We start from the raw sequence: 27,842 nt of genomic DNA, 5'->3' as shown, positions 1-27,842 counted from the left end.
CGTCCTTGGGTCTCTCGGCCGCAAACATCCACCTTTCGCCCCTTTCGTGGCCAAGGAAGGGGCGCCTCCTCATGTCTGCCTAGCCACCGGCCGCAGAACCAACCTGCACGCGGACGTGGGTTCCGCCGTGGCGGTACTAGAGGTCAACGTGCCGGTCAGTCCACATCCACCCCGGCAGCATCCGCCTCAAAGCCCTCCTAGTCCAAGCTTTCAGGCCCATTCCACGCCAGTGGGCGGCAGAGTTCGCCATCACCTGCTCCACTGGCGCTCCATCACTTCGGACAGGTGGGTGATGCAAATCGTCCGAAGGGGCTACTCCCTCCCCTTCGAGACGACCCCTCCAGCCATGCCACCGCAGTGCCACCGTATATCGGAGGATCACTTGAATCTTCTGCGGGAGGAAGTTACGGCCCTCTTGGCCAAAACGGCCGTTAAGCGCGTTCCTGGTCCAGAAGTAGGCCGTGGTTGCTATTGCCACTTTTTTCTGGTTGCCAAGAAGGGCAAAGGGGGCCTACACCCTATCTTGGACCTCAGGAGCGTCAACGCCTTCCTCCGGAAGGAACGGTTCAAGATGCTAACCTTAGCTCAGGTTCTGGCTGCCCTCGACCCTGAAGACTGGATGGTAGGGTTGGACTTGCAGGACGCCTATTTTCACATCCCCGTCCTGCCGGCCCACTGGCGTTACCTGCGGTTCACGGTGGGTCAGGAGCACTTTCAGTTCACCGTGCTCCCCTTCGGCCTCACCAATGCCCCTCGGGTGTTCACGAAAGTGATGGCGGGGGTCGCGGCTCATCTGCGCAGGTCGGGGGTTCTAGTCTTCCCCTATCTCGACGACTGGCCGTTGAAGGCGGGCTCGCCCCAGCAAGTCGTCTCCCACCTCCAGACTACGGCCGACCTCCTGCATTTGCTGGAGTTCTCCATCAACGTGCCGAAGTCACACCTGAGACCCTCCCAGAAGCTCCTCTTCATCAGAGCGGTTCTCGATTCGGCGCAGTTCCGGGCTTATCCTCCGGAACAGCGGGTCTGGGATATTCAGGCTCTGATTCCCATCTTTCGGCCTCTATCCTGGGTTTCGGTCAGGTTGGTGTTGCGGCTTCTGGGGCTGATGGCCTCCTGCATCCTGTTGGTGCATTACGCCAGGTGTCGAATGCGGGCTCTGCAGTGGGACCTGAAGTTTCAGTGGGCCCAGCATCGCTGCAACCTGTCCGACCATGTCTTGATCTCGGAGGACACTGCGAAACAGTTGCAGTGGTGGCTCACGGACCGCGATTTGGTCAACGGCAGATGCCTTTCCCTACCCCAACCAGAGCACGTAGTAGTGACGGACGCGTCCCTCCTGGGATAGAGGTCCATATGGGAGAGGCGGAGATCAGAGGACTCTGGTCTCCGGCGGAGGCTCAACTCCATATCAACCTTTTGGAGCGGAGAGCGATCCGGCTTGCACTGAAAGCCTTCCTTCCCTCTGTCCGGGGAAGTGTCGTGCAGGTGTTCACAGACAACACCACCGCCATGTGGTATTGCAACAAACAGGGTGGGGTGGGGTCGTGGACCCTTTGTCAGGAGGCTCTGCGCCTCTGGACATGGCTAGAACACCAGGGCATCACCCTGGTGGTTCAACATCTGGCGGGCTCTCTGAACGCCAGAGCAGACAAACTCAGCCGCCGGTGCATGATGGATCACGAATGGCGTCTGAACTCGGACGTGGCGCAAGGTCTCTTTCTGCAGTGGGGAGAGCCTTGGTTAGATCTATTCGCCACCGAAGAGAACGCGCAATGTCAGCAGTTCTGCGCGTTGGAATTTCCAAGGCAGCAATCGCTCGGAGACGCTTTTCGTCGCGAGTGGAGTTGCGATCTGTTGTACGCCTTTCCGCCTATACCACTTCTGCCCAGAGTGCTGAAGAAGATCAGGCGCGACCGGGCCCAAGTCATCTTAGTGGCTCCGGATTGGGCACAAAGGTGCTGGTATCCCGAGCTACTCAGTCTATCGATCGATCCCCCGATACGACTGCCTTAACCCTAGATGTCAGCTCCACCCGAACCTGTCCAGTCTCCACCTCCATGCGTGGAGATTGAGCGGCGGCAGTTGATGCCATTTGACTTGCCTCCTGAAGTCTGTGATGTCATTCTGGCAGCCAGGCGTCCCTCCACAAAGACGGTATACGCCTGCCGGTGGAACAAATTTGTGGCATGGTGCACAGCAAAGGCTGTGGATCCCCTTTCCGCCCCTCTTTCTGAGGTTCTCCTCTTTCTTCTTTCTTTGGCCCAGCAGGGCTCTGCTTTGGGCACCTTGAAAGGTTATCTTGCTGCAATCTCTGCCTTCTTACGGCTTCCTGATCAGCCTTCTCTTTTCAGGTCCCCTGTTGTTTCACGTTTTCTCAAAGGCATTACTGACATGTTCCCTCCTGTCCCCTTCGTAATGCCTCAGTGGGACTTGAATCTTGTTCTGACCTTTCTGATGTGCGCTCCTTTTGAGCCTCTTCACAATTGTCCCATTCGTCTTCTGACCCTGAAAACTGCTTTCCTGGTAGCTATCACCTCGGCTAGACGGGCGAGTGAGCTCCAGGCTCTGTCATCTAAGCCTCCCTTTCTTTCTGTTCATCCGGACAAGGTTGTCCTCCGGACTCGTCCTTCTTTTCTACCAAAAGTGGTGACCCCCCTTCACATCGGGCAATCTGTCACGTTGCCCACCTTCTTTCCGCCTCCGCATCCTTCAAAGGAGGAAGAGAGGCTCCACTGTCTGGACCCAAAACGGGCGCTGTCCTTTTATTTGGACCGCACCAAACAGTTCCGGGTGGACGACCAACTTTTTGTTGGATACGTAGGAGCTAAGAAGGGGAAAGCGGTACACAAACGGAACATCTCACGGTGGGTCGTGTTGTGTATTAAACTTTGTTACTCCTTGGCAAAAAAGGACCCACCCTCCTGTTGGGCTGAGGGCCCATTCCACCCGGGCCACAGCGGCTACTACTGCTCTGGGCCGGGGACTCCCCTTGCAGGACATCTGTCAGGCGGAGAAGTGAGGTTCACTGCACACGTTTGCCAAGCACTATTGCCTGGACAGCCAAGTCCGGAGAGATGGCTACTTTGGCCGTTCTGTTCTCCAGGACTTTCTGGTGTGATCTTGGTTCGCAGACCCACCACCGGGGTTGGTATAGCTGGGGTATCTATTCTAAGGTGAGGAATCTAACTAACGTGTTTCTTTCAGATGAACAAGTTACTTACCTTCGGTAAAGATGTATCTGTAAGAAACATTAGTTAGTTAGATTCCTCACCGACCCACCCATCCTCCCCGTTCTGCGAACTGACATCTAGGGTTAAGGCTATCCTTTTCAGGGCCCTAGATTTTTTGGCACTAGTGTTGGTCTCTTGCATGGCTCTGCGTTCCTGGCACGGAAAGCTATGTACAAGAACTGACGTCAGCGCACGAGGGCGGCGTCTAAGTACTCCGACAACGTCATTCCGGCGCACGACGCCAGCGACGGACGCGGAGCCGCAGACGACGCCTAGCGACGCGCAAGGGGTATTGCTACAAAAATCTTTCCCGATCCAGCCTGACGCCTGGGGATATTCTAAGGTGAGGAATCTAACTAACTAATGTTTCTTACAGATACATCGTTACCGAAGGTAAGGAACTTGTTCTTCTGGGGTACGTTGGAGAAAAGAAGGGATGTTCTGTGCTGAAGAGTACCATCTCTCGATTGGGTTATCCTCTGCATTAAGATCTGTCATGCTCTGGCAAAGAAACAGCCTCCTGAAGGGCTCACAGCTCATTCAGCCAGAACTAAGGCAGCCTCCACAACTCTCCAGTGTGGTGTCCCGGTTCTTGACATCTGCACTCGTTTGCCAAGCATTATTGCCTGGACAATCAGGTCTATACGGTAGGCCTCTTTGGCCATTCGGTCCTACCTGACTTTCTGGTTTAAACTTTTCCACAGTCCCTCCTCCGGGGATGGTATTGTTTTGTTATCTTTTCAAAGGTAAGGAATCTACGGTTGGATGTTTCTAACAGATGGACAAGTCACTTATCTTCGGTAATGCCTTACCTGGTAAAGACATGATCTAGCCGCAGATTCCTTATAGACCCACCCATCCTCTCTGCACTGTTGATAAGTTTTTAATGTCAGGGCAGTTCCCCTTCAGGGCCCTAGTTGTTTGAACACACCACTGTTGGTCAACATCATGGCTCCACGCTTCTGGCGTGGAAAGTCGCGAAAGTACTGACGTCAGAGTGCCGAGGTGTGCCTATATAGGCACGATTGTCACAATGACGGAGACGAAGCAGAAGACGTCAAGCGGAGTCAATCGATGCCACCTACAGGGGTACTGCTCAAGAAAAATATTCCAGATCCAGTCTGACGCCTAGGAAGTTCAAAGGTAAGGAATCTGTGGCTAGATCATGTCTCTACCAGATAAGGGGTTACCAAAGGTAAGTAACTTGTCCATCTACACAATCGTCCAGTGAAATTGATCTTTGTTTTGTGAGAAGTATAACCGATAGTTCACAAAGTCAAACATATTCAATCCTAAAGAGTATAATCCGTTCTCAAAGTCTCTTCTTGAACTGTTGTTGCAGAGATATTTGTGTTGTTAAATGTATTACACTTGCTTTCTTACTCCCTGTAACTATTCTCAGGTGGTTGGAGACCTTATGGTGAGAATTCAGCGCATCCCAGATTTTACTACAAAACTTCTGCTGGTCAGAAAACGGCTGCTTGGATTGGAGCCTGAGGGTCCAATGTAAGTGTCAAAGAATGTTTTTGCAGCATATGTGATGTCCTGGATGAATGGCGAGGTTTAATGTGGCTATGCTAGGGTGGAAAGTTAAATGGTTGCTTAGACACTGCTTTACCATTTCTGCGTTCTTCTGTTTATTTATAGCATTGTAATTGGATTAGTCTGTCAGTTTTGGTCAACTAATCTGAGGCCATAGCATACAGGATGTACTATTTTTTTAAACGAAAGGCCTCCCCTGGAAACCTGGTATCCCTGTGGCTTGAGGTGGTCTGGTCACCCTATAGTTCATGTCCTGCAAGTTGCTCTGTATTAATATGCTGTGAAATGGTCCGGGGTAAAAAGTAGATATGTTTGTTGCAATTAGAGTTATATTACTTTATTGCAAATGGTTTTGGAGAACTGCTTTTCATTTCAAAACCTAGTTCGCATTATTTTGACCAATGTACGCTGAAGGCAGTATATTTTTCTTGCCAGCTTTTCATCGGCGTCATCAACTTTTACTCCTTGATACCCTCTTTTAAAACCCTCCATCTCTTGTTTTCGGTCTCTCTCGTTTGATGTGTTTTTCCACCTCATCACTCCCTTTTGACTCCTTTCCTAAGCAGGTAACCCTTGCATGATCACTATTCCATTTTTCTGCTGGCTGTGTGATTGGTTTGTTTTAAGTTCCAGCCACTGCAGGAAACGAAGGGGCCCAATTGGATCTTGTGTGTGGCAGCTGTTGTTGAGCCCGATCTGGGCCGGCCCTAGTAAAATATGTTAAATTTGTCCTGTGGTAATTCGTTGACAGCTCGACACCGTCAGTAGCACCCTCGCATTACCTTCTTTCTGTTCCGAGTAGACACCTGCAAGGGATTGACGAAACCTCTTATTTCAGGTCAGCCAGACCCAATACAAAGGCCTCATTTAAATGGCAATTAGCCGTCCATTATTTGGACTCCTATCCTGGCTGAGCGCTATCTGGAATCTAGTTTCCAGTGCAATGGAGGAAGAGAAACCAAGGCAATCCGCTTGTCACTTCACAAGTGCAAACTGTGATTTGGATGCACATTTTTTACTTTGCTCAACCCCTGTACACAAGGTATGCATGCACTGTCAGAATCCAATGTACCCCTCTGTCTAAGTAATTATCATCCATACTGGTAGGCATTATATGTTAATAGTACTTAGTCTGGAGAAACACAAAGTTAGGATTTAAAACGTAAAGCTGTGGTTAGGGTTGCCTGCAATAATATGACTTTATTACTACTCAATGTAACCCTTTTGAACAACATTAGAATAAGGAAAGTTTAATTAAAAAAACAGTAAGGTTTTGCTGACTCATAACTCTGTATGGTATATTACGGTTGTAACTTTTCTTACCATTATTATGCCATGAAACTTACTAGGCATAAAAAGAGCTCTGCTGCAGGTGCAAAATGTAGCCTCTTTGTGACCAATTGATTTAGCCTGAGCAGATCTACTGTCACATGTGTCCTTATTGCCAGTTTCTTTGAGGAAGAGCTTTTAAAAAATACATGTACAAGTTGACTCTCAAATTCTGTTTTTCATGCCTCTGCTCTTCTTAACTCTACCCCCTTTCTGCTGGCACACCTTGACACCCATGAGTTGCTGGAGTCCATTTTCTCAATTTCCAGAACTAGTTTCCGGCTGTGATTGGTTAGTGTATTTCTGGCCATGAATTTAATTTTGCCTACCTGGAAACATGAAGGGTGTAAATCCTGCTCTTCCTACTTTTACCAACAATACTGATATCTATCATATAGCAATGATAATAATACAATATATGTATAATGAGTGTATTCTAGATGATCAATAGTACTAAGGGGCAATTGTGTCTTAATCTTTTTTCATCCTCTTAAGTGCAATAGAATGATACGACCAAGTGTGATTCTGTGACTTGTAGTTTATACATACCTTTGCAGCAAGTACATGCACACACTCAACTTCCTTTTGCTAGTAGAACTGTTTGGATATTGGCAATAGCCCTGCACGTTTTTCTAGATGCACTATATCATATTTTCCATCATTGGCTCTTTTATAGATTCTCATACTTTCCTTTAAAATCCTGTGCCATCATGATTGGGAGCAGGATCTTTAAAATACAGTAGTAGTACTAGTTACATTTCTGAAAGTTACTTTCTCAGTGATTAACTGAAGTTTGCGAAGACGCCACAGTCGTCCTTATTAATCTGAAACCTAGAAAATGTACTCCAGGGTGTAGTGTTAAAGAACGTTTTGTGAAAAAAAAGTATGTCCATAAAAACTTATTTAAAACATGTCTTGAAATAAAATATAGAATTTTTATTTTTAAATAGAAATGTGACGTATGGAAACAGGCTTAAAAAATCTCCTTAATTCCCTCTTTACAAGCTTTAGCAAAAGAGAACCTAGCCAGTGCAGTGTGATGTTTATTTTTCTTTATGACTAAAAACTAAATTCAAATTTCCAACTGTATATAATTTTAAAGGGGGCAGGTGCAATTCGCACATATTCAGAAACCCTTTTTAGTATTCATTCACATCACAGGAAAATATAGCAAAAGAAACAAAAAGTATTATTGTCTTTTAATTACTGTAACCTGGAAACATTGATTAAGTATTGGCCAGGCCATCTCTTCTTTGTAGACTGGTGTGCATGTGTGATCAGATAAAATGCTGTCACACTCAGTGCAAGATAGCCAGCGGCGGAAGTGGGTTGACCCATTACCCCATGCTGTATACTGCTTTTTCACCAATGAAGTGACTAATGATATTTTCAGAACCAGTTAAGTTTTTCTACCAGAGAAAATGCCATCTCCCCCTTGAGAATTTAACGTTTCTGACTGTTTTCCCAGATCCCTTCATGTCTTCCGGGAGCCAAAACAGCTGTTATGTTCCATATAGGTACCCTAATATAGGCCCGGGTAATATCATACACCTCCACCTACATTACCTACCCTTCACTACACAGTAACAAGCCTTTTAGGATTGAACCTTTACCTAGTTCTAGTCGAAGGAGGGCTTTCCCTGAACTATAGCGTCATATAACTTCATCAATAGACTCACACAGTATGAATGAATATTCATAATGGTTCTTGGAAACCAGGCTAGGGCTACACCACCTGCATAATATCTACATACAAGGTTTATCCCATACGTCATCCTCAAATCCAACAATGGCTAACACAAGGAACAAGGGACAAAGGAACCCTAGATACTTTATGTACAAATACAGCACATCTTGCTAGTGTTAGCTAGAGGAGACCGAGACTTCCAACTGACACACTGACCAGAGACGCTGAGGCTCCTGCGTGCGGACGCTCCAGCTGACAGTGGTCTGACACCTCCCTCGCAGGGTGTCCAACTCGAGACTAGGACGGGGTCCAACCCACTCTCACTTCAGGTAATGGGGTTATACTAAATCCTAGAGGGATTCTTGACTTTACACCTACTCACATGTTGGGTACATCTAGACAGGCATCATAGGAGTACGCACTCTTTTTATCATGCATTTTATATTCATGTATGTATTCATAATTACTGCAAGATGGTAGAACTGTACTATCCTTTTATTTTCACTGTACTGCTAATCATATATATATATGGTACTGTCTAACGGTTGTTGCAGCACATCTAATTTACACTAGAAGAACAGCTGTGCAATAAATTCTTATTGTAACACGCCCAACTGTTTCTTCTGTGTAACTCTCTGAGACCGAATGAATGAGCCCGAGTGACTGAGTGAAAGTTAGTACATTGTTTCCACGATTCTGAGGGATCAGGGTTGTCATGTTCTAAGGTTGCCAGAAACTATTCTCTCCCCGATAAGAGGATATTCTAGTGGCACTGTGAGCTAGCTAATGCAGACAGGTTAATATTCTCGGTGGGGGTGCTCGGAACCAGTCTGCCACCAAACCCACAGTTTGTTATCCGAATGCACAGATTCTGCATAGGAATATATAAGAACTACACGACATAGCTATTCGTTTAAAAAAGAAACTTCATTAGAAGATCATAATTACAGACCGCGACAGATCACCATAAAAAAGAGCAAGACCATCAGTATGAGACAGAAAATGCATTTACCTATCAGTGCTATAAAACCTAATACGAGGGTACAGAAGTGACCAGTAGTGCCTGCTTAGGTCCATAGAGTCCAAACCCCTCTCTTATCAGGTCATTGCTCCGCATGAGCGGGTGCAGTCGCCATCTAACAGCAGGGGCACATCGGAGCCCCCAGGAAATAGGAAGAGCAAGGGAGTTAAGATGGGGAACGCAGGGGGTACCTCTCTGACAGCTCTAAAAGACTGGTGGAGAACAAACGTGGGAGAGGAGCTCATCTCATCTGGTACACATCACACACCACTTTGCCTACCCATCCGCCGCAGGGGCCTAAGCTCGATCGTCTCGATGCGCAGAGCGGCGTCCAGGCTTATGAACACCCCATCTGGAAATGCCCTGCCCATCGTATTCACCTGTAGCTTACAGAGCTGCTGACAGACACCGACCTCCGTCGCGAAGGGCAGCTCCAGTTGTCCAGTCACTGGCACCGAAGGTGCAAACAGAGTCCAAACCTGCCCACCGGCGAAGCGTCTGCCACGCCCACACCGTGCTGCCAACCGTATCTATCCCAGCCCGCGGACGGCCCTGCGGTTGAAACAGCCATGTGCAGCGGAGTCGGGTCTTCCAGGTCACTCTCAGGGGCCACGTGTTGCAGAAACGGGGTCGGAAAAAATCCAGTGAAACGCGAATTGTGCCTGAGCGCAGGAGTGGTATAATTCCATATCCGGCGCCCCCAGGCCTCCCTGTTCAAACGGGAGGGTAAGAGTTCCCCAAGTGACCTGTGGCTACCTACCCACTCACGACAGGTAAATCAGATTAGAACAAAGACGCTTTTTGAATTCAGCCGTGAGGGGAAGTGGTAGATTCACAAAGGTGTAAAGAAACTTGGGCAATATCACCTTCTTCGTGATGGAAAGGCGCTCGTTAGTGAAAACGGGAGAGCTAGCCAGCAGGGAAGCCGGCTCTCCAACCACCCCATAAGTCTGCCATAGTTATATCGCCACAGCTCCTCCTGGTCCCTGCTGACGCAGATTCCCAAGTATTTCAAGGGAGAGTCAGCCCATTTTACTGGGAACTCTGATTGGAATACCACCGTTGCAGCTGCAAGCGGGAAGATTGCTGATTTTTCCCAGTTTATTGTGACTCCTGAGAGGCCGCCGAACCGGATGATCTCCCGTATGAGGGGATCAAGATTGTCTGTAGTGTGCTGGAGGTAAAGAGCCACGTCATCTGCTTACATTGATTCAAGGACTACCCGGGGCGTGAAGTCAAGACCGCTCCACGCGTGGTGTTGTCGCAACCGGCCCGCCAGCGGCTCCATCTTGACCGCAAAAAGGAGGGGTGACAGCGGACACCCCTGTCTGGTGCCCCGGGCGACCTTAATCAGAGGGGAGACGACTCCATTTATCCACAACCTAGCCGTGGGGGAGGTATAGAGCAACGTTCTCTTCTTAAGGAACGCGGGAATAAGGCCGATACGGGCGAGCAACGAGAATAGGTAGGGCCACTCCAGCGTATCGAATGCTTTAGTTGCGTCGAGGAATATCGCTGCCGCATGGAGGGAGGGATCCACCCCCTGCAGCACCGCAAAGGGGGTGCAGAGGTTGAGCAGTGCTACGACCCGGGACGAAACCGCATTGGTCTGGCCTAAGGATCGTGGGGAGCAGACGCGAGGCGAGAAGTTTAGCAAGAATTTTATTATCAATATTCATCATTGATAAAGGTATGTACGAGTCACACATTAACAGATCCTTATCAGGTTTGAGTATGGTCACAATGAGCGCCTCAAGGAGAGAAGGGGGGAGGGCACCCTGTTTCAACGAATCCTCGTACATGTTGAGAAGATGGGACACGAGCAGCGGCGCAAACTCCTTATAGAAGGCTGAGGTGACCCCATCCAGCCCCGGAGCTTTGTCGCCGGGCATAGCCCGGGTGACTGCGATCACTTCCTCCACAGAGAATGGTTCGACGAAGTACCTGAGGTGAGCATCACTGAGCCAGACCAGCTCAATCGAATCAAAGCAGGAAAGCAGATGTGCAGCATATAATGTGGAATAAAAAGCCATCATTTTGGCCTGGACTGCGTCCTGCCCTACCACTAACTCTTCCTTGCCCCTGCGCAACTCACAGATGTACTCATTTGCCCAGGGCTTCCGAAGCAGTCCCACAAGGGTCTTACCGGCTCTTTTACCCTCGCCATATTGACGCGACCTCGCCTCCCTCCCCAAATAATGTGTCTCCCTTAGCGCAGCTTCCTCGAATTCTGCCATCTACGACTTGAGCTGTGCAAGAAGTGGGAGCCGATTAGTTGTAAAATACTCCTGCTCAAGGGACCATATCTGTCTTTTGAGTTGCCTCAAGTCCCCTCGAAGAGCATGAAGGACGCCGGCATGCTTAGCGATGCACTTACCCCTAATAACTGTTTTAGATGCCTCCCATAACGTGGATGGGGACTCCACTGAACCATCATTAAGCTCGAAATATTCCGTTATGGCGACTTCGATGTCCTCACTGAAGACCTGGCCTCCCAGGGCTGCAGCAGGGAGTCTCCAGCTAAAGGACCTGATCGGCGCATCTGGCAGTGCGAATTCTAGCAGCACTGGTGCGTGGTCAGAGAGGGAGCGGGCGAGATGAGCACAGTGTCGAACCCAGGTGTTAACATCTGGGAAAATTAGCCAAAAATCTATTCTGGACCACGTAGGGCCCGGAGTAGACACAAGTACCCTCCTGGCCAAGCGGGTGGCTCCGACGCCAGACATGAATCACGCCATAGTCCTCCATCAGCACCTCCAATTGCGCCGCTGCCCACTGGTGGGGCCGGGGTGAGCCTCCCGATCTATCCTTTCCAGATCAAGCACCACATTAAAATCCCCACCCCACATCACATCACTCGGACCCATAGATTCCACAAGCCTCCACCCCTCACTGAAGAACAGAGGGTCATCATCATTAGGCCCATATATCAAGATCAATATGATGCGGCATCCGCCAAGAATTCTGGAAACCATCACATAGTGACCCATGGGATCCTGGATGATAGTGCGTGTGTGCCACAGTAAACCCTTTCTAAGAATGATGGCCGTGCCCCTCGCGTAGCTAGAGTAGCCTGCTATAAATTTTTCAGCCAGCCAGCCAGCTCGCAAGCGTGAATACATGTCCCGCGTCAGGTGTATCTCCTGTAGCAAACAGATATCCGCCCCATGGCAATTCTGCAGCGCTGTCACAAGGCGCACCTTTCGACAGTCATTCAAGCCCCGCACATTCCAGGTGATGGCTTTAAGAGTGCTGTTGGCACTTGGTTGTTAAACCATTACCACGGCGTCTCAATTCACAAGCAATGGGGGAAGTAGCATAGAACCCGCAGCTGCAAGGGCGAAGCCAGAGGGGTGGGAAGGGGGAGGGAAAGAACACAAGAGGGAGACAATCAATGGACATCGCAATCAACACAACCAGTACCCATCCCCCTCCCACAACAGCCACCCAACTAGGCTGAAGAGCATTACCCCGTACCTAACCAGACCGCAAATGGCCAACAGCATAGTGGAAAATGGGACTCATCCCGGGGGCAGCGCCAGGGAGCACGGCGTATCCCAGCCCATAGAGCCGGGCGGCCAGGCAAGAGCCCGAAAGGGCTCATAATAACAATCAGGCTACCACCCAACGCAACCCATGCCTGCACGAACAACCAGTGGAAACAAATGCCCAAGGGGCATAAAGCGAATGTCAAACCCATGAAACACTAGTGTCCAGACAAACTCCAATGGGAAAGTAAGGCTGTTGCAGACTGGTCAATTGTTCTCATTTAATGTATCAACTGCCAACTGGTCCTGGTTTGTGGTGGCAGCTGGCTTCGGGCGTTTAAGACTGCGGGCAAATTTGGTGGCCAACTTGGGATCTGTGAAGTATGACGTCTTTCCGGAGTGAAAAACCCATAACTTCACCGGGTAGAGAAGGGAGTATTTAATGTCCTGCTGCTGTAGCATCCGCTTGACGGGCACAAATTCTCAGCGGGCCGCCTGTACAGATAGTACAGATAGTGTAAAGTACGGGAAGAATGAAACTACGTTGCCCTGGTATCCGGTGTCCTGCAAGTTGCGGGCCTTTCGTAGCACCATGTCCTGGTCCCTATAGTTCAGCAGCCTTGCTACAGTGGGGCGGGCCGGGGCACCCGGAGGGGGCCGCGGGGCCCAAGGACCTGTGGGAACAATCAACCACACAAACGGACGACAGGGCATCCCCAAACAGGGATCGAAGCATATCCTCGACGTAGTCCTCCACCCAGGTCATCGCGGTGGACTCTTAACACCCAAAATGCTCAGGTTGTTGCGCCGGGACCTTGCCTCAAGGTATTCATTTTTTAGGCGGATGACCTCGAGCACCTTTTCAATGTTGTGTAGTTTTTCGCGAGTCGCCGTGCCATCGTCTTCCAGCTCGGATGTACGCTGTTCAACCTCCGAGATGTGCTAGTCGTCTTTCAGCCGGTCCAGGCATTCAGACATTGAATCGATCTGGAGGTCTATCGCTGCCAGAGATTGTTCCAGCTCAGTGAACATGGCCCGTATGCTCGACTCTGCGGTCAGCGCAGCCGCCATGTTCTCTCCGTCAGTGTCGTCCAACGTGGGGGGGGCTTCCTTTTAGGAGCTTTGTGGAGTTCAAAGGAGAGTTTTGGTTGCATAGTATCCCCATGTCCGCCCACACCTTCAGGAGTGGTCCCCTGCTGCAGTGGCTGCCAGATGATGCCAGTCCAAGCCGCAGCCCAATGACCCCCCCATGGCCAGGTATCACAGGGTCGACACAGTGACCACCGACGAGGCGGGGGGAAAACAGGGACCCGCTTCACCCCCAGCACAGACAGGGCAAGCCAAACAGTACGATGGGTCGTCTTCAGCCAGAGTCACCAGACCCAACCAGACTCTGGGGCCAGAGAGCAAAGCAAGCACAGAGGCCCGCCAGGCTCCTCAGGTCTGCCTCCTCAAGTCGCTGTGAAATGCCTGCCAGCCGGTTCACGGAAGGCCAAGGACCGATCCGCACTATGGTCGAGGCCCTGGCACCCAACTGACTCCGTCACTGATGATCAGGGGCCCTCACGCTGCCAAGACCACCACAAGGCCAGGTCACGTAGTCCAACAGTGTCCATCAACACACCACGGTCGCTGAGCGGGCCAGCCCATGTGCTCTCTGCTGCCGTAGCAGGAGGGTCCGGCCCGCCTCACATACCGCCCAGTCATTGAGACAACGACTCACCCCAGCCCCGTCAACCCCCCCCCCCCCCCCTCCCCGGCTGACCGAGGTGCTGCCCTGGCCAGCGGGAGTCGCGCATCCCTTGGGGCCTCACTTCCGCTCTCCAGCCACCCACCTGCGGGGGTCCGCTCAAGGCTGCAGCAGGCGAAGGGCACTCTGGCCTGGGAGAGCTCAACCAGGAGCAGGCCCCACACAACCAAGGCCGCAATCTTGCGGGCAGGCCGCCGGCTGCCACCCAGCTCCTTTCCGCCAGTGCTGGACATCACACCCTGCCGGGCGACCTCCCGGCCGTCACCCCCCTACCTGGCACTGCTGTCCGTCTCAATGCCTCATGGGGCCCAGGTGTCGCAGCGGGGAGGCCTCGTGGAAAGCCAAATCCGGAGTCCAGGAAGCAGGGCTGCAGTCTGCCAGCCTCAGCCTGTCCTTAACGTTCACCGTCACCGGTCTCCCTCTCAGCCAGGGCCAGATGCTTCCATCGGCACTCATACAGATCAGGGGCGCAACGCCTCCTTCAGCCAGGCAGGCACGCAGTACACACCAGCCCGCACCACAGTCTGGCCGGGCCACCATTTTCCTGCATAAAGCGTTTGTGCAGTGTATCTCTGGAGCCGGTCCGCCACTGCTGCCAATTTTGCCTGCTTTACTTTTATGTCATTAAAGAGGAATGTCAACGGTTTGGTTAGTTGCTTTGGTACATCAGATGTTGATTTTATTTTCATTAAACAAAAAACACAAATTAAAGATCTATAATAGACTTTCTTTTTAACTTTTGTTTGAAAAGAAAAGTGTTGGATAGTCTTTTAGATAGCTGAGATGTGAATTTAGTGCAGATACCCATGATGTAATACGAGGATTGCAAGAAACAAACTTTCTCTTCTTTCTGACAATTGAATAGATGGGTTTCTTCCATCCACCCTCTGCCTGCCAAGGTCTCCTCTGTAGATGTTCTCAAATTTTCTGTGTATGCATGCTGAAGGCCAAGAGGTGGTTAATGTAATCTGCGCCTATCTCCGGAGCACGAAGAAAGTAGCTGCGAGGCCTGTCGATCATTCTGATCGAAGAAAATGATTCGTGACCATCTGGCTTAACGTTACGAGATGAGACGCGGCACAAGCCCGGTGCCGGATATCTTCACAGAACGGTGTGAATCTCATCAGCACAGCGCCGAACAAGAGGAAGAAATCTCCGTGTCTGAAGTCAATGACTCCGACATGTAGGAAGACTCTCACATCACTCCAGGTCAATGAACAGTGAGTAACAAGCCCCAAGTCACTGAAAAACCCATGAAGGCACCGCTGCTACCTTCGCCCTCGGGCCTAGGGAAACACCAAAAGCATGGTTCAGATGCCCCGCCCTCCGGCCCAGCTATGAAACCGAAAGACAAAGCCTCCGGCTCGGTATCGAGCCGTCCACACGGAATCGAAACACCATCCCCGGCACCGAAAACCAAATCCAAGCATGGATCCGATGCTTCGATACCGGCACCAAAGTCATCTTCGGCACCGAAAGACTCTGACCCGAAATCTCATAAACCAAAAATTTCGAACCGGCAATAACATCTCATAAACCAAAAATTTCGAACCAGCAATAACTAAGCCCAAATCTTCAGAGCCGAAACCCAAAGATAAGCCTTCAGATCCAAAACCTAAAGACAAACCTTCGGAACCGAAAGTTACAAAAGACAAGCGTTTACTGTGAGAAAGTGCCATCTTTCTTGCATGGTATACCCCCACTTTTTGCTGAATTGCTGAATGTACTTTGACTGAGTGTGCCCTGGACTCCTGCCAATCAGGTGCCCAGGGCCTATGTTCCTTCCCTAAAACAAACAAAACCCAAATTGGCAAACCCTGGCCACATGTCAGCCCCTGGTAAATGGTACCCTAGGTACCCAGGGCCTTGTGACCATGGAAGGCCTCGAAGGGCTGCAGCACTCATTGTGCCACCCTTAGAGGCCCTGTACCCTTACACACACACACACACACACACACACACACACACACACACACACTGCCTTTGCAGGCTGAGTGTTTGGGTGCAAGACAAAAACAAAGTCGACATGACACACATCCCTGTGTGCCATGCCCATCACCTACACTGCCATGGCATACATCAGCCACCCCTCTAGCTGGGTGCCCTATGCCAATGGTGTGGGCACAGGCGCAAGAGCCCTGTGCCCCTACAGTACCCAGGTCCATTCCTGAGCACTGTAAGTGCAGTGCTGCCATTTAAGAATACATGGTGCTGAGAGCTCGTCAAACACGAACTCCACAGCACCATAATGGCAACACTGAAGACTGAGAAGTTTGGTATCAAACTTCTCAGCACATTAAACCCTCACTGATGCCAGTGTGGGATTTAATGTACCAAGCACCCCAGAGGGCATCTTAGAGATGCCCCCTTAAACCTAACCTACAATCCACGTCTGCTCTGAGGCTGCCTAGGCTGCTACACAGCAAACATGTTGCTGGACCCCTGGGTGGGAGAGCCCCTGCTCTCATGGGCCTGCAACAATGCACAACCTGGGCGAGGTGCTAAATCTCCTCCCCCAGGATGGACAGGGAGAAGCTTCAAAGGCATGCCGCCTCTGTGAGCTTCCCCAGGCCACTGCAACCCCCCACTCTGGCGGGAAGCTTTGGCCGGAAACCCCAAATAAGGACAGGGGCTGTGCCAGCCTGCCAACCCCACCCCTCAGGTGGGGGATGCGAGGTGAAGCACATCTCCGGGCTCTCGCCATCTTGAAGATTGGAAGCCCTACCCTATCAGGACTAGGCTACTGCCCCCCTCCCACAGGAGAGAGGCAGAATAGGGGGTGTACCCACCCCAGGACAGGGACCCATTGGTCCCTGCCCTTCACCTACCTGTAACACCCCTAAATCTAGTATTTAGGGGCACCCTGAACCTTCCTTCCCCAGATTCCAAACTACAAAGAAGAGCAAGAAGAAAGAAGACCTGCCCTGCAGCTGCTAAGAAGAGGAAGACACCAACTGCTTTGGCCCCAGCCCTACCGGCCTGTCGACCCTCGAACCTGCTCCTGCTCCAACCCGGCATCTCTTGTGGCCAGCAACCTCACAAACCCTGGAGGCCCTGGCTACCTTTTGGCTCTAAGCCCCTGGGACTCCCATGAGTAGAGGCTCTACTCAAAACCTACCTCTAATCCCTGGCAGCAGCCCGGATCCGCGAACCCGGCACACTCTGCACCAGCCAAGCCTGACCAGTGCCAGAGTGAACAAAGACCACGAGGACGACCCCACGGCGACTGTGACCCCGAGTCCGGCACCCAAGGACCTCCCTCGACACTCCTGAAGAAGCCTGCAGCCTCAGAACAAGGTGCCCCCCCCCCTACCGCGATCAACAGAGGGTAAGATTTCCCGACACCGAAAGGCACCCCTGCACGCGGCGCCCCGTGGCCCCCTGTGCCCAATCCCGGGGTACCTACCTATCCTCCAACTACCCAACTTACCTCTCGAAGTGGTGGTGGCACCTGAAGAATCCTCGTCCCCGAGCTTGCAGTCTTTTTCTAAACCGGAGATTTCCCATTGAAATTAATTGAGCGCCCGAAGGCTCAAAAGCACCCTGCACCCAGCCGCCCGAGTGGCCCTTGCAGTGCAACCTCTCCACCTACCTACTTCCCCACTTGCCCTGAGTAAGTGACCAGGAGCCCAGCTCCCACAGCCGCGTGGCTTGCCAGTCAGCAGCCACCAACCAAGGCCCCCCTATCCCTCATAGGATAACATTGGGCCTAACTCTCTCTGCACCCAGCCGCCCCAGAGTCGCTGAGGGTGACCCAACTGTACCTACCTGACCCTGGGGGACCCTTGAGTCTAAGCCCAGAACCTCAACTCTGCCAGTCGAGTACTTACCTTTAAACCGATAACTCTATTTTCCTCATAGGGTAACATTGACTGGTGTTGACTTCAGTATGCCCTTAACCATGCCTACCAATGATAGTTTAAAGTTAAACACCTGGATACGGCCTTGGCGCAAACTTTCAATCGACACCTTTTTATCTCACTTTGGGCCTCTCTCACAAGGAGTAAAGGTGGATGCGGTTGATTCCGCTGTCAGTAACTTAGAATCATCCATCACAAAGACCCTTGATAAAGTTCTCCCTCTCACAAGGGTCCAAGTAAAAAGGAATGCTTCACCATGGTTCACTGAGGCACTAAAAACCGATAAACAAAAATGTCGGGCCGCTGAACGCCAGTGGAGGAAATCAAAGACTGATGAGCACCGTAGAAATTATATAAATTTTCATTCAATTTATATGAATAAGATCAAATCCGCAAAAAGGGCCTATCTTACTCAGCGTATCAACAAAGCAGCCCACTCTAGTAAAGAGCTGCACAAGATACTGAAGGAATTTACCGCTCCCCAGGTTGAGCGATCTTCTTTTGTACCTACCCAAGACTGGGTCGACTCCATTGCCTTGTTTTTTGATAACAAGATTAAAACAATCTATGACTCATTTCTCTCTCGGGCAGCCGTTCATGTCTGCCATACCACCAATATGAGTCAAACCAGTCCCTCGCCTCAACAGAATAACATTCCTTTATTAACGGAGTTTGATCCCATAACAAGCATCGAAGTCAGTGAGAGCCTAGGAAGGGTTAAATCCGGCTCCCCCGCCGATCCTTTTCCTCCCCGTCCCTGTGCCAAAATTTTACCTCTATTTGTGGACATTTTAACTTTTGTTTTCAATCTGTCTTTTAATCAAGCCACATTCCCCCGAAGCTGGAAACTGGCACAGGTGAAGCCCATTCTTAAAAAACCCTCGGCTGACCCTAGCGTGCCAGCCAACTATCGCCCTATCTCCTTGCTTCCCTATTTTGGGAAGGTCCTGGAGTTTCTAGTCAATAAACGCCTCACGACCTATCTCGAAACCCACAGGCTCCTCGACCCTTCCCAATCTGGCTTCCGTGCGGCTCATAGCACGGAGACCGCAGTCATTGAGGTAGTGGACAATATTAGACTGGCCCTGGATCGCCGAGAGTCGGCAATTCTGGTCCTTTTGGACCTGTCGGCAGCATTTGACACAATCTCCCACAGTATTCTCAAACATCGTTTGTGGGAGATTGGAGTCAGAGGGAGGGCCCTGGACTGGTTTGCGGGTTATCTGGCAGATCGTTTTACTAAGGTTTCTGTGGACGGGATCACTTCTTGTTCCTACCCAGTAACGGTCGGGGTCCCGCAGGGCTCGATCCTCAGCCCAATGCTGTTTAATGTTTACCTAGCCCCGCTGGCCGACATCATCAGGTCTTATGGTTTTGACACACTATCATATGCCGATGATACCCAGCTGCTGTGACTTGTGATCCTGACCAGTCTGATGTCCAAACTCGTTTCAAGAGCTGTTTGACTAAGATCAATGACTGGATGCACTTAAACAGGCTTCAGCTCAACGGTGGGAAGACCGAGGTAATCCTATTTGGGAAGGCCGAACAGTTTTGGACCTGTGACTGGTGGCCTCCAGAGCTGGGCACCTGCCCTTCGCCCAAGCTCGCAGTCCGCAACTTGGGTATCACAATTGATAACTCTTTATCCCTGAAGACCCACATAAATCAAGTGCTGGGGACCTGTTTCGGCATCATGCGTCTGCTACGCAAGATTTTCAAATGGCTACCCATAGAAGCCAGGAAACCGCTGGTCCAGGGTCTGATCATTAGTCGATTAGATTATGGCAATGCTTTATTTACTGCACTCAACCAGGATCAACTTTCCAAACTTCAGATTCTCCAGAACACGGCCGTGAGGCTTGTTCTGGATCTCCCTCCACGCACTCCCTCTGCCCCCATTTTGAACACCCTACATTGGCTGTCAATTCGCCAAAGAGGGCGCTTTAAAATCCTATGCCTTACGCACAAACTAATGCAGGGCACTGGCCCGCTATATCTAGCGAAAAAACTTCAAAGGTACGTCCCAGGACGCTCGCTGCGGTCTAGCTCTAGACCTCTACTTGTTCAACCCCGTGTCCGGACCGCCCGTAATGGAGGTCGCTCCTTTTCATACCAGGCTCCCATGCTATGGAATAGACTTCCATTGGATTTACTTTCCATAACTGACCATCCACTCTTCCGTAGAAAGCTGAAAACCTGGCTCTTTTCTCAAAAAGCTTAGGCACATCAATATCATGTTACTGCCCGGTTTCTTTGTCTTGGTTGCTAGCGCCCTGCGACCTTTGGTGATTTGTGCGCTATACAAAAATCTTTGACATTGACATTGACATTTCCTGAAAAGTGTGGACTTTTCAAATCTTAAAATATTCACCAAAAATCAGCCGAGTAACGAAAACGAAATTACTCACCTGCTCTTAGGTGAGCTCCCAGTGCTGGATCCTGGTGCCCAGCACTGACTCTGGAAAATACTTACAACTGTACTTACCCGTAACCCAATTTTCTTCCATAGGAAATCATTGACTGTTTTTCTGTGAAATTTCTTCTAAGTGTCAATTTCTGCAATCTTTGAATATTCTTTAAAAATCGTATAATATCTGAAACCGTAATGACTTACCTGTTTTGGATAAAGGTCCCAGTACTGAGTCTAGGTACCCAGTACTGGAATACAAAAGGAACGAGAACATACTGTACCTGCAACTTGAATTTTCTTCCATAGGGAATCATTGATTGTTTTCTTTGAAATATTTTCTAAGTGTCCACTTTTAAAATAGCTAAATATTGTTTAAAAATCATTACAGTAATTAAGTCGACTTTCATCACTTGATTCTAAGTACTGTCCCAAGACTGAATCTAGGATCCAGTCCTGGAATTCCAAAAGTAATCCTAAAAGTAATCTGTTGCAAATAACTTAAAATTTCCATTGAGCTCAATGCATTGTTGTGTTTAAAATAGAGTTGCCTATTGCAACCACTTGTAACTGTTTACAAAAGTCAATTGCATATTGCAAAAGTATTTATATAAAACATCTCATTCTGAGAAAGTATATTTTAAATCCAAATGTTGGTTCTAAAATAAAACAAGCATATATTTTTTTTATATATAAACCATTGGCCTCGAGTTCAGTTATTGAGTGTGTGAGGCCATTTGCTGACTGAGTGTGTACAACAAATGCTTTACACTGTCCTCTGATACTGCCTTACTGCTCGACCAAGCTACCACTTTAGAGAGTAAGGTTATATCTAACTTTAGCCTCTGTCAAACCCTTGGGGACTGTGGACTCTGTACACCCTGTACCTATTAAGGAACAGTATATACAGAGCCACTTTCTCACATTTACACAAACCTTCGGAGCATAAACAACATGCACCAAAGGAGTCAGAACCAAAAAAACAGACCACTCCTCTTAAGGCTTCAGACACTATTAATAAAATACCGTCTGAAACAACTAAAGAAAAGGAAATGCCACCTAAAGAACTTCCTTTACAACCAAAACTATTATACATCATTCAGTACCATGCATTTCTGATATAGTTCTAAATTAAAAGTGAAATCCAAAAGTACATTCAAAGGTACACCCGTGAATAATCGCGTAACTTTTATAGGATTGTGAGTAAGTTCTTACAGTATTGTGAGTAAACACTTTGGTTTATTTAAAGGCGCCTTGGTTTAATCAATGGCGTCTCGGCACAAGCGGCACATAATTGCAATATATCACGGGTGTACCTTTGAATGTACTTTTGGATTTCACTTTTAAAGACACACAAATTTAGAACTATATCAGAAATGCATGGTACTGAATGATGTATAATAGTTTTGGTTAATTACGGAGAGAAAAAAGGGATGGACAGGGACATGGATCCACCCACAGATAATTTGAATAATATGTGTGCTGTGATGTTTGTTGCAGAGATGCTCCCTGAAGAAGGGCGAGTAGCCCGAAATGCATAGGAGCGATAACGAGTGATGTTACAATTAAAAAGCTCTATGAAATGAAAATTTCAAATGAAAAGAAAACCAAAATAAATAAAGAACTGTATTGAGAACCATTCACACGTGCACGTGATTACTGATGAAAAGAAATTGCTAACATCCTTATCATAGGACAATAGGTGTTCCCATGGAGATGCAACCAAAGGAATTTGAGAGCACAATTAAGCATTAATTACAGCGACGTCCCAAGGCCGGAAGATGCCACCCAGGGAGCACCCTTAAAAATTAGATGTAAAGTTTAAAACTATATATCAAAAAATAGAATAATTTAGAGAGGTTGTGCGCAGACTACACTATAACATTTGTCAAAAGGCATGCTAAAGCACACTAATGAAATATTCAAGGACTCAGTTAGAGCACGAATACTTACCCGAAGAGTTGCTAAAAAATATAAAGCTGCTCCCAGTTTATATTAAGGGTCAAGTGCCCCTGGACTCCCTTGTTGTATCTAGCGAGCCAATTTCACAAGCCACAGTCAAAGCTTATGGACACTGCAGGCAAACTAATTGCATCACAAGCAGCTAATAGTCGACGCATTGCCAATGCGCAAGCCCTCCTAGCACGCTATGACAGAGCGCACTATGATGAACTAGAAAAGCTAATACAGCATTTACCAGACCAATACAAGGGTAAAGCCAACGACCTCATTCAAGAGGGTAAATTAATTACAAACCCATCTATAAAATGTGCACTAGATACCACTGACACAGCATCCCGTGGCATTAACACCAGCATCTTGCTACGCCGCCATGCTTGGCTTCGAATCTCTGGATTCAAGCAAGAGGTACAGTCCGCTATACTAAACCAGCCCTTTGACCAACATCATCATTTTGGACCAAATGTAGACTCTTCATTATAAAAAATGAAGAAAGATACAGAAACTGCCAAATCTATGGGAGCCCTCCAACTACCCTCTAACAGAGGCTCCTTTCGTTGCTCCTTTTATAGGGGTGGCTCCAAAACAATGTCATCAGAGAATACCTCCTCTACTTCTCTACTTACAAAAACTAAAATCAACCTTCCTCCTCCCGAGGGTACTATCGAGGAGGATATAGAGGAAACAACAATCGGGGAAGAGGCAAAAATAATTCCACCTGCAGTTCCCCTGCAACCAAGCAGTGACTCCCCCCCCCCCCCCCCCCCCGCTACCCCCGACCATTCTACTCCTGTCGGAGGACGCCTATCACAGTTCCTACCTGTCTGGAATTCCATTACAACAGACAAGTGGGTGAAACAAATTATCCAGTATGGTTATTGCCTGGTACTCACTGGTACTCCAACAAACATTCCTCCCAGAGAACGACCAATGTTCTCAGAACATCTCTTCTCAAACAAGAGGTTCTCTCCCTGTTACAAAAACATGCAATAGAACCAGTCCCTTTGCTGCATCAAGGCACAGGAGTCTATTCACTGTACTTTCTAATCCCCAAAAAGGACGGCTCTCAGACCAATACTGGACCTCAGGCCATTAAATCTATACATTCAGTCAGACCATTTCCATATGGTCACTTTCCAACAGGTACTCCCACTACTTCAATAAGGCGACTTTCTGTCCACTCTGGATTTAAAGGACGCCTACTTTCATATTCCCGTTCACCCCGCTCACAGGAAATACCTCAGGTTTGTGATAAACGGCCAACACTACCAATTCAAAGTCCTCCCATTCGGAGTAACCACAGCACCCAGAGTCTTCACCAAGTGCCTCGCAGTAGTGGCGGCTCACTTACGTAGACAACATATTCACGTTTTCCCTTACCTGGACGACTGGCTCATAAAAGCCAAGTCACACAGCAGCTGTGTTCAACACACATTCAAAACAATACAGTTCCTTCACGATTTGAGATTCACAGTCAACCTCTCCAAATCCCATCTCCAACCGTCCACAACACAACAATATCTAGGAGCTACAATAAACACTTCAAAAGCTCCAGAATATTCTAACCCAGTCAGAATAAGCACCATGCAAGCCCTCTTATCAAAATGTACGCCTCAACACTCATTACCAGCTCGAGTGTTCATGCAGTTGACCGGGATGATGGCGGCTTGCATTCTCATCATCCCTTACGCAAGACTCCAGATGCATCCCTTACAGGAGTGTTTGGCACGTCAGTGGAACCAGGCACAAGGTCAGATAACAGATCTGGCGTTGGTGGACAGCCGCACACATCGCTCTCTGCAGTGGTGGAACACTCAAAACATTTCCAAAGGGCGGCCATTCCTCGACCTGGTTCCACAGATAGTGCTCACAACAGACTCATCGCTCACCGGCTGGGGAGCTCATCTTCAAAATCATACCATTCAGGGCATATGTACCTCTCAACAAAAACAATTCCACATAAATTATCTGGAATTGCTAGTGATCTTCCTAGCATTGAAATCCTTTTAACTCCACCTCGTAGGCAAAGCTGTCCTGATCCGTACAAACATGACAGCAATGTATTACATACAAAAACACGGGGGGACACTCTTCAGCTTTCACACCTAGCTCACAGCATATGGAGATGGGCCATTCCGCAAAACAGTATGCATTTTATGTTCCTATGCACGCAAAAACATTCTTCAAGAGCGAGGAGGCAGTCGCGGAGGGGGGGGGGGTTAGCGCGGGGGGGGGTTCGTACGGGGGTGGGGGGCCGAGGGAACGAAAACTTACCTGACCGCCTCTGCTCCTGGTCCACGTTGGCGCCTCTGCCTTCTTCAAACAGGGTCAGCACTGGAGTGGCAACCCCTCAGTCAATCCTGGCACTGCTGCAGCGCCAGGATTGGCTGAGGGCACCGCTTACGCTTCGCCTGCCCATTAGGAGACCGAGGGGCTCCTAATGGGCATGCGCAAGGCAGTGAAAATACAAGTGCGCATGACTGGGCACGTGCTAAAAATTTGCTCACCATGCCCACTCATGCGCACTTGTGCTGACTGTCCCTGGCTTGTCTGACGATGCATGTAGTCAACATGATGCCGGACCGCCCACGGTCTGACGTCCTGCTGACTGACATGCATTGTCAGTTCTCCCCACCCTCGGCGTCTCTGAACTTAAGTAAACTAAGTTCAGAGACGCCGAGGGAGCTGCTGGCGTGGGTGGGGGGGCAACGCCCCAACGCCCCCAATGGACGCACCGCCACTGCTTGATGTGCAGGTGAGGAGGAGACGGTGATGTAGCAAGGGGGAATGGCGGGGGCGGCACGAATTTTGGGGGCGGCACCCAGCTCTTACATGCGGCCAACACAGGTGGCAAAAGTACTAGCTATGCCACTGGGAAGAGAGAAGCACGAGGGAGACAGCTGGAAAACTCATACATTCGCATGAAGTTTTTAATCAAAAAGAAAAAAGTTACCTAAAAGTCATCAGTCAATAGCTACAAGATAGCCAATTAAAAGGATTGTAAAGAGGCTATCCTGTGGGAGGGGAGGGGTAAACAAACAAAAAAAGAAAGAGGAAGGCAAGCCATTGAATAAGAAGAAAGCAAATGTGAGTGACAATATATCTAACAAATGGTAAGCAGTGTAACGCTCTAAGCCCACTGTAAATTCACAATAAGTCTTTCGCAACCAACCAGCTTGTGCTGGTTGATAGGCGAGACTTTAGAATGGAACTATCCATGCCGAGACTAATTGAGTTCTTGGTTTAAAGTAAGGTTTAAAAATAAAGTAATGAGTAATATTAATTTTGATTGCCCCTCCACAAGAATGGATAGGGTCAATGACGTTTTTATAACAGACGATCTAAGGTTTATCACAATGCAATACTAACTTGGAAAATGTCCATTCGCAGTAAGAGGTCACAGTGTGAGACCTCATCCAGTGTATGGATTTGTATACCAATGAAAGTGTTTTTAATTCCATTTGCATGGAGTGGTGAATCTTTTATCTGCATACTACAGAGGGCATAGCCACAGAGAAAATATTTTAAGTCGAGCGTTTACTTCCTGCTACAGAAACACACTCTAGAGGTTGTGCTACAGGAGCTGATGTGCCTCTTGGAGTCTGCGGTTTCTATTTTATGATGCACTCTTGCCTCTGGACTTGCTTGTTTCATACTTTTAAATAGATCTTTATCATTCAGAGTACAGAAGGTGCTCACATTTCAGATGAAAAAAACTATTACCACTTAGGGTTACTTTTATTTGGTCTTAAACTGGTACCCAGTGTGTTTGCCAAGGTTACTCTTGAAGGGACTACTGGCTGTTAAATGTAGGCCGGAGTGAAAAGCTGAGATGTTCTTTAACACTTTCTTGGAGGTTCATCCCAAGTAAGATCAATGTGATACACTTTCGATGACAAAGTGGACAGCATCATTTCGAGCACTGACAAAGCCTGTCAGTGTGGTGCTGGCTGCAAGCCAGCTGTGTCGATGCTTGTTGTTTCTTGTGGTTTTTGTAAAACTTTGTTGGTGCAGTTTGCCCATTGCCAAAAAAAAAAAAAGGTTAAGAAACTGACTAAAAGCGAAAATATATATTTTTTTTAAAACACCTAGTGCCATAATTGGCCTTGGCACTGAAGAGAACTACTTTTTGGGTGTGCACTTTTGAAAGAGCAGTGAAGTTAGCCATTGGCAGAAGTGGGCTGACACACAGCCTCATGCAGCAGTGCAGTACAAAAGGGGGTGGTGATGGACGGAGCATAAGAACCAATCAAACACTCACACCCAGTCAACATATCTGGGTTTGATCCATCACCATTCTTTAGCCCACTCTGCCACCCCAGTTCGGACATGGCCATATGCAAATCAGTCTGACCCTGTGCCTCATGGGAACAGTCCAGCCCGAACTGCCAAGCCATGCCTTCCCTGGACCAGAAACAAGCTTCCTAGGACCGGTTTCTGGCATTTCAGCCGTCTTCAGCCAGGCTTGCGTGAATCCAGTGGCGAAGTGAGCAAGGGACTCACGTCTGAGCATACCCTGCCAACTTGTGGCGAACAAAGCAGTACAAAAGGGGGTGGTGATGGACGGAGCATCAGAACCAATCAAACACTCACACCCAGTCAACAGATCTGGGTTTGATCCATCACCATTCTTTAGCCCACTCTGCCACCCCAGTTCGGACATGGCCATATGCAAATCAGTCTGACCCTGTGCCTCATGGGAACAGTCCAGCCCGAACTGCCAAGCCATGCCTTCCCTGGACCAGAAACAAGCTTCCTAGGACCGGTTTCTGGCATTTCAGCCGTCTTCAGCCAGGCTTGCGTGAATCCAGTGGCGAAGTGAGCAAGGGACTCACGTCTGAGCATACCCTGCCAACTTGTGGCGAACAAAGCAGTACAAAAGGGGGTGGTGATGGACGGAGCATCAGAACCAATCAAACACTCACACCCAGTCAACAGATCTGGGTTTGATCCATCACCATTCTTTAGCCCACTCTGCCACCCCAGTTCGGACATGGCCATATGCAAATCAGTCTGACCCTGTGCCTCATGGGAACAGTCCAGCCCGAACTGCCAAGCCATGCCTTCCCTGGACCAGAAACAAGCTTCCTAGGACCGGTTTCTGGCATTTCAGCCGTCTTCAGCCAGGCTTGCGTGAATCCAGTGGCGAAGTGAGCAAGGGACTCACGTCTGAGCATACCCTGCCAACTTGTGGCGAACAAAGCAGTACAAAAGGGGGTGGTGATGGACGGAGCATCAGAACCAATCAAACACTCACACCCAGTCAACAGATCTGGGTTTGATCCATCACCATTCTTTAGCCCACTCTGCCACCCCAGTTCGGACATGGCCATATGCAGCAGTGGGCAGAAGAAAAATGTGTGATACAAGAGACCAATGGATGAAGACGGCTGGGTGAAAGCATCTACAAGTAAATAAATAAATATATATATATATATATATATATATGTGTATATATATATTACCTACTGGCGGTCGCCAGTAGGTAGTTATAGTTAGGACCACGTTTCCATAGGAAATCCGCAACATTCTATTTTGAATAACTTTGGCGCCGGTCGACGAATCC

The 27,842-nt window shown here is 48.9% G+C and overlaps 1 protein-coding gene across 1 annotated transcript in view; it reads left to right on the top strand.

Annotated features, from left to right (window-relative positions):
• FHIP2A (FHF complex subunit HOOK interacting protein 2A) overlaps positions 1-27,842 on the top strand; it is a 246,797-nt gene that overhangs the window by 204,752 nt on the left and 14,203 nt on the right. Inside the window, exon 16 of the mRNA XM_085603279.1 lies at positions 4,633-4,736. Within this exon, the coding sequence (XP_085459405.1) occupies positions 4,633-4,736 (104 nt within the window). The remainder of the gene's footprint in view (positions 1-4,632; positions 4,737-27,842) is intronic.

Source organism: Triturus cristatus, chromosome 1_2, assembly GCF_964204655.1.
Source record: "Triturus cristatus chromosome 1_2, aTriCri1.1, whole genome shotgun sequence".
NCBI classification, from domain to species: Eukaryota; Metazoa; Chordata; class Amphibia; order Caudata; family Salamandridae; genus Triturus; species Triturus cristatus.
The sequence above is the reverse complement of the archived record's forward strand: the minus strand, read 5'-3'. Positions and strand labels throughout refer to the sequence as shown.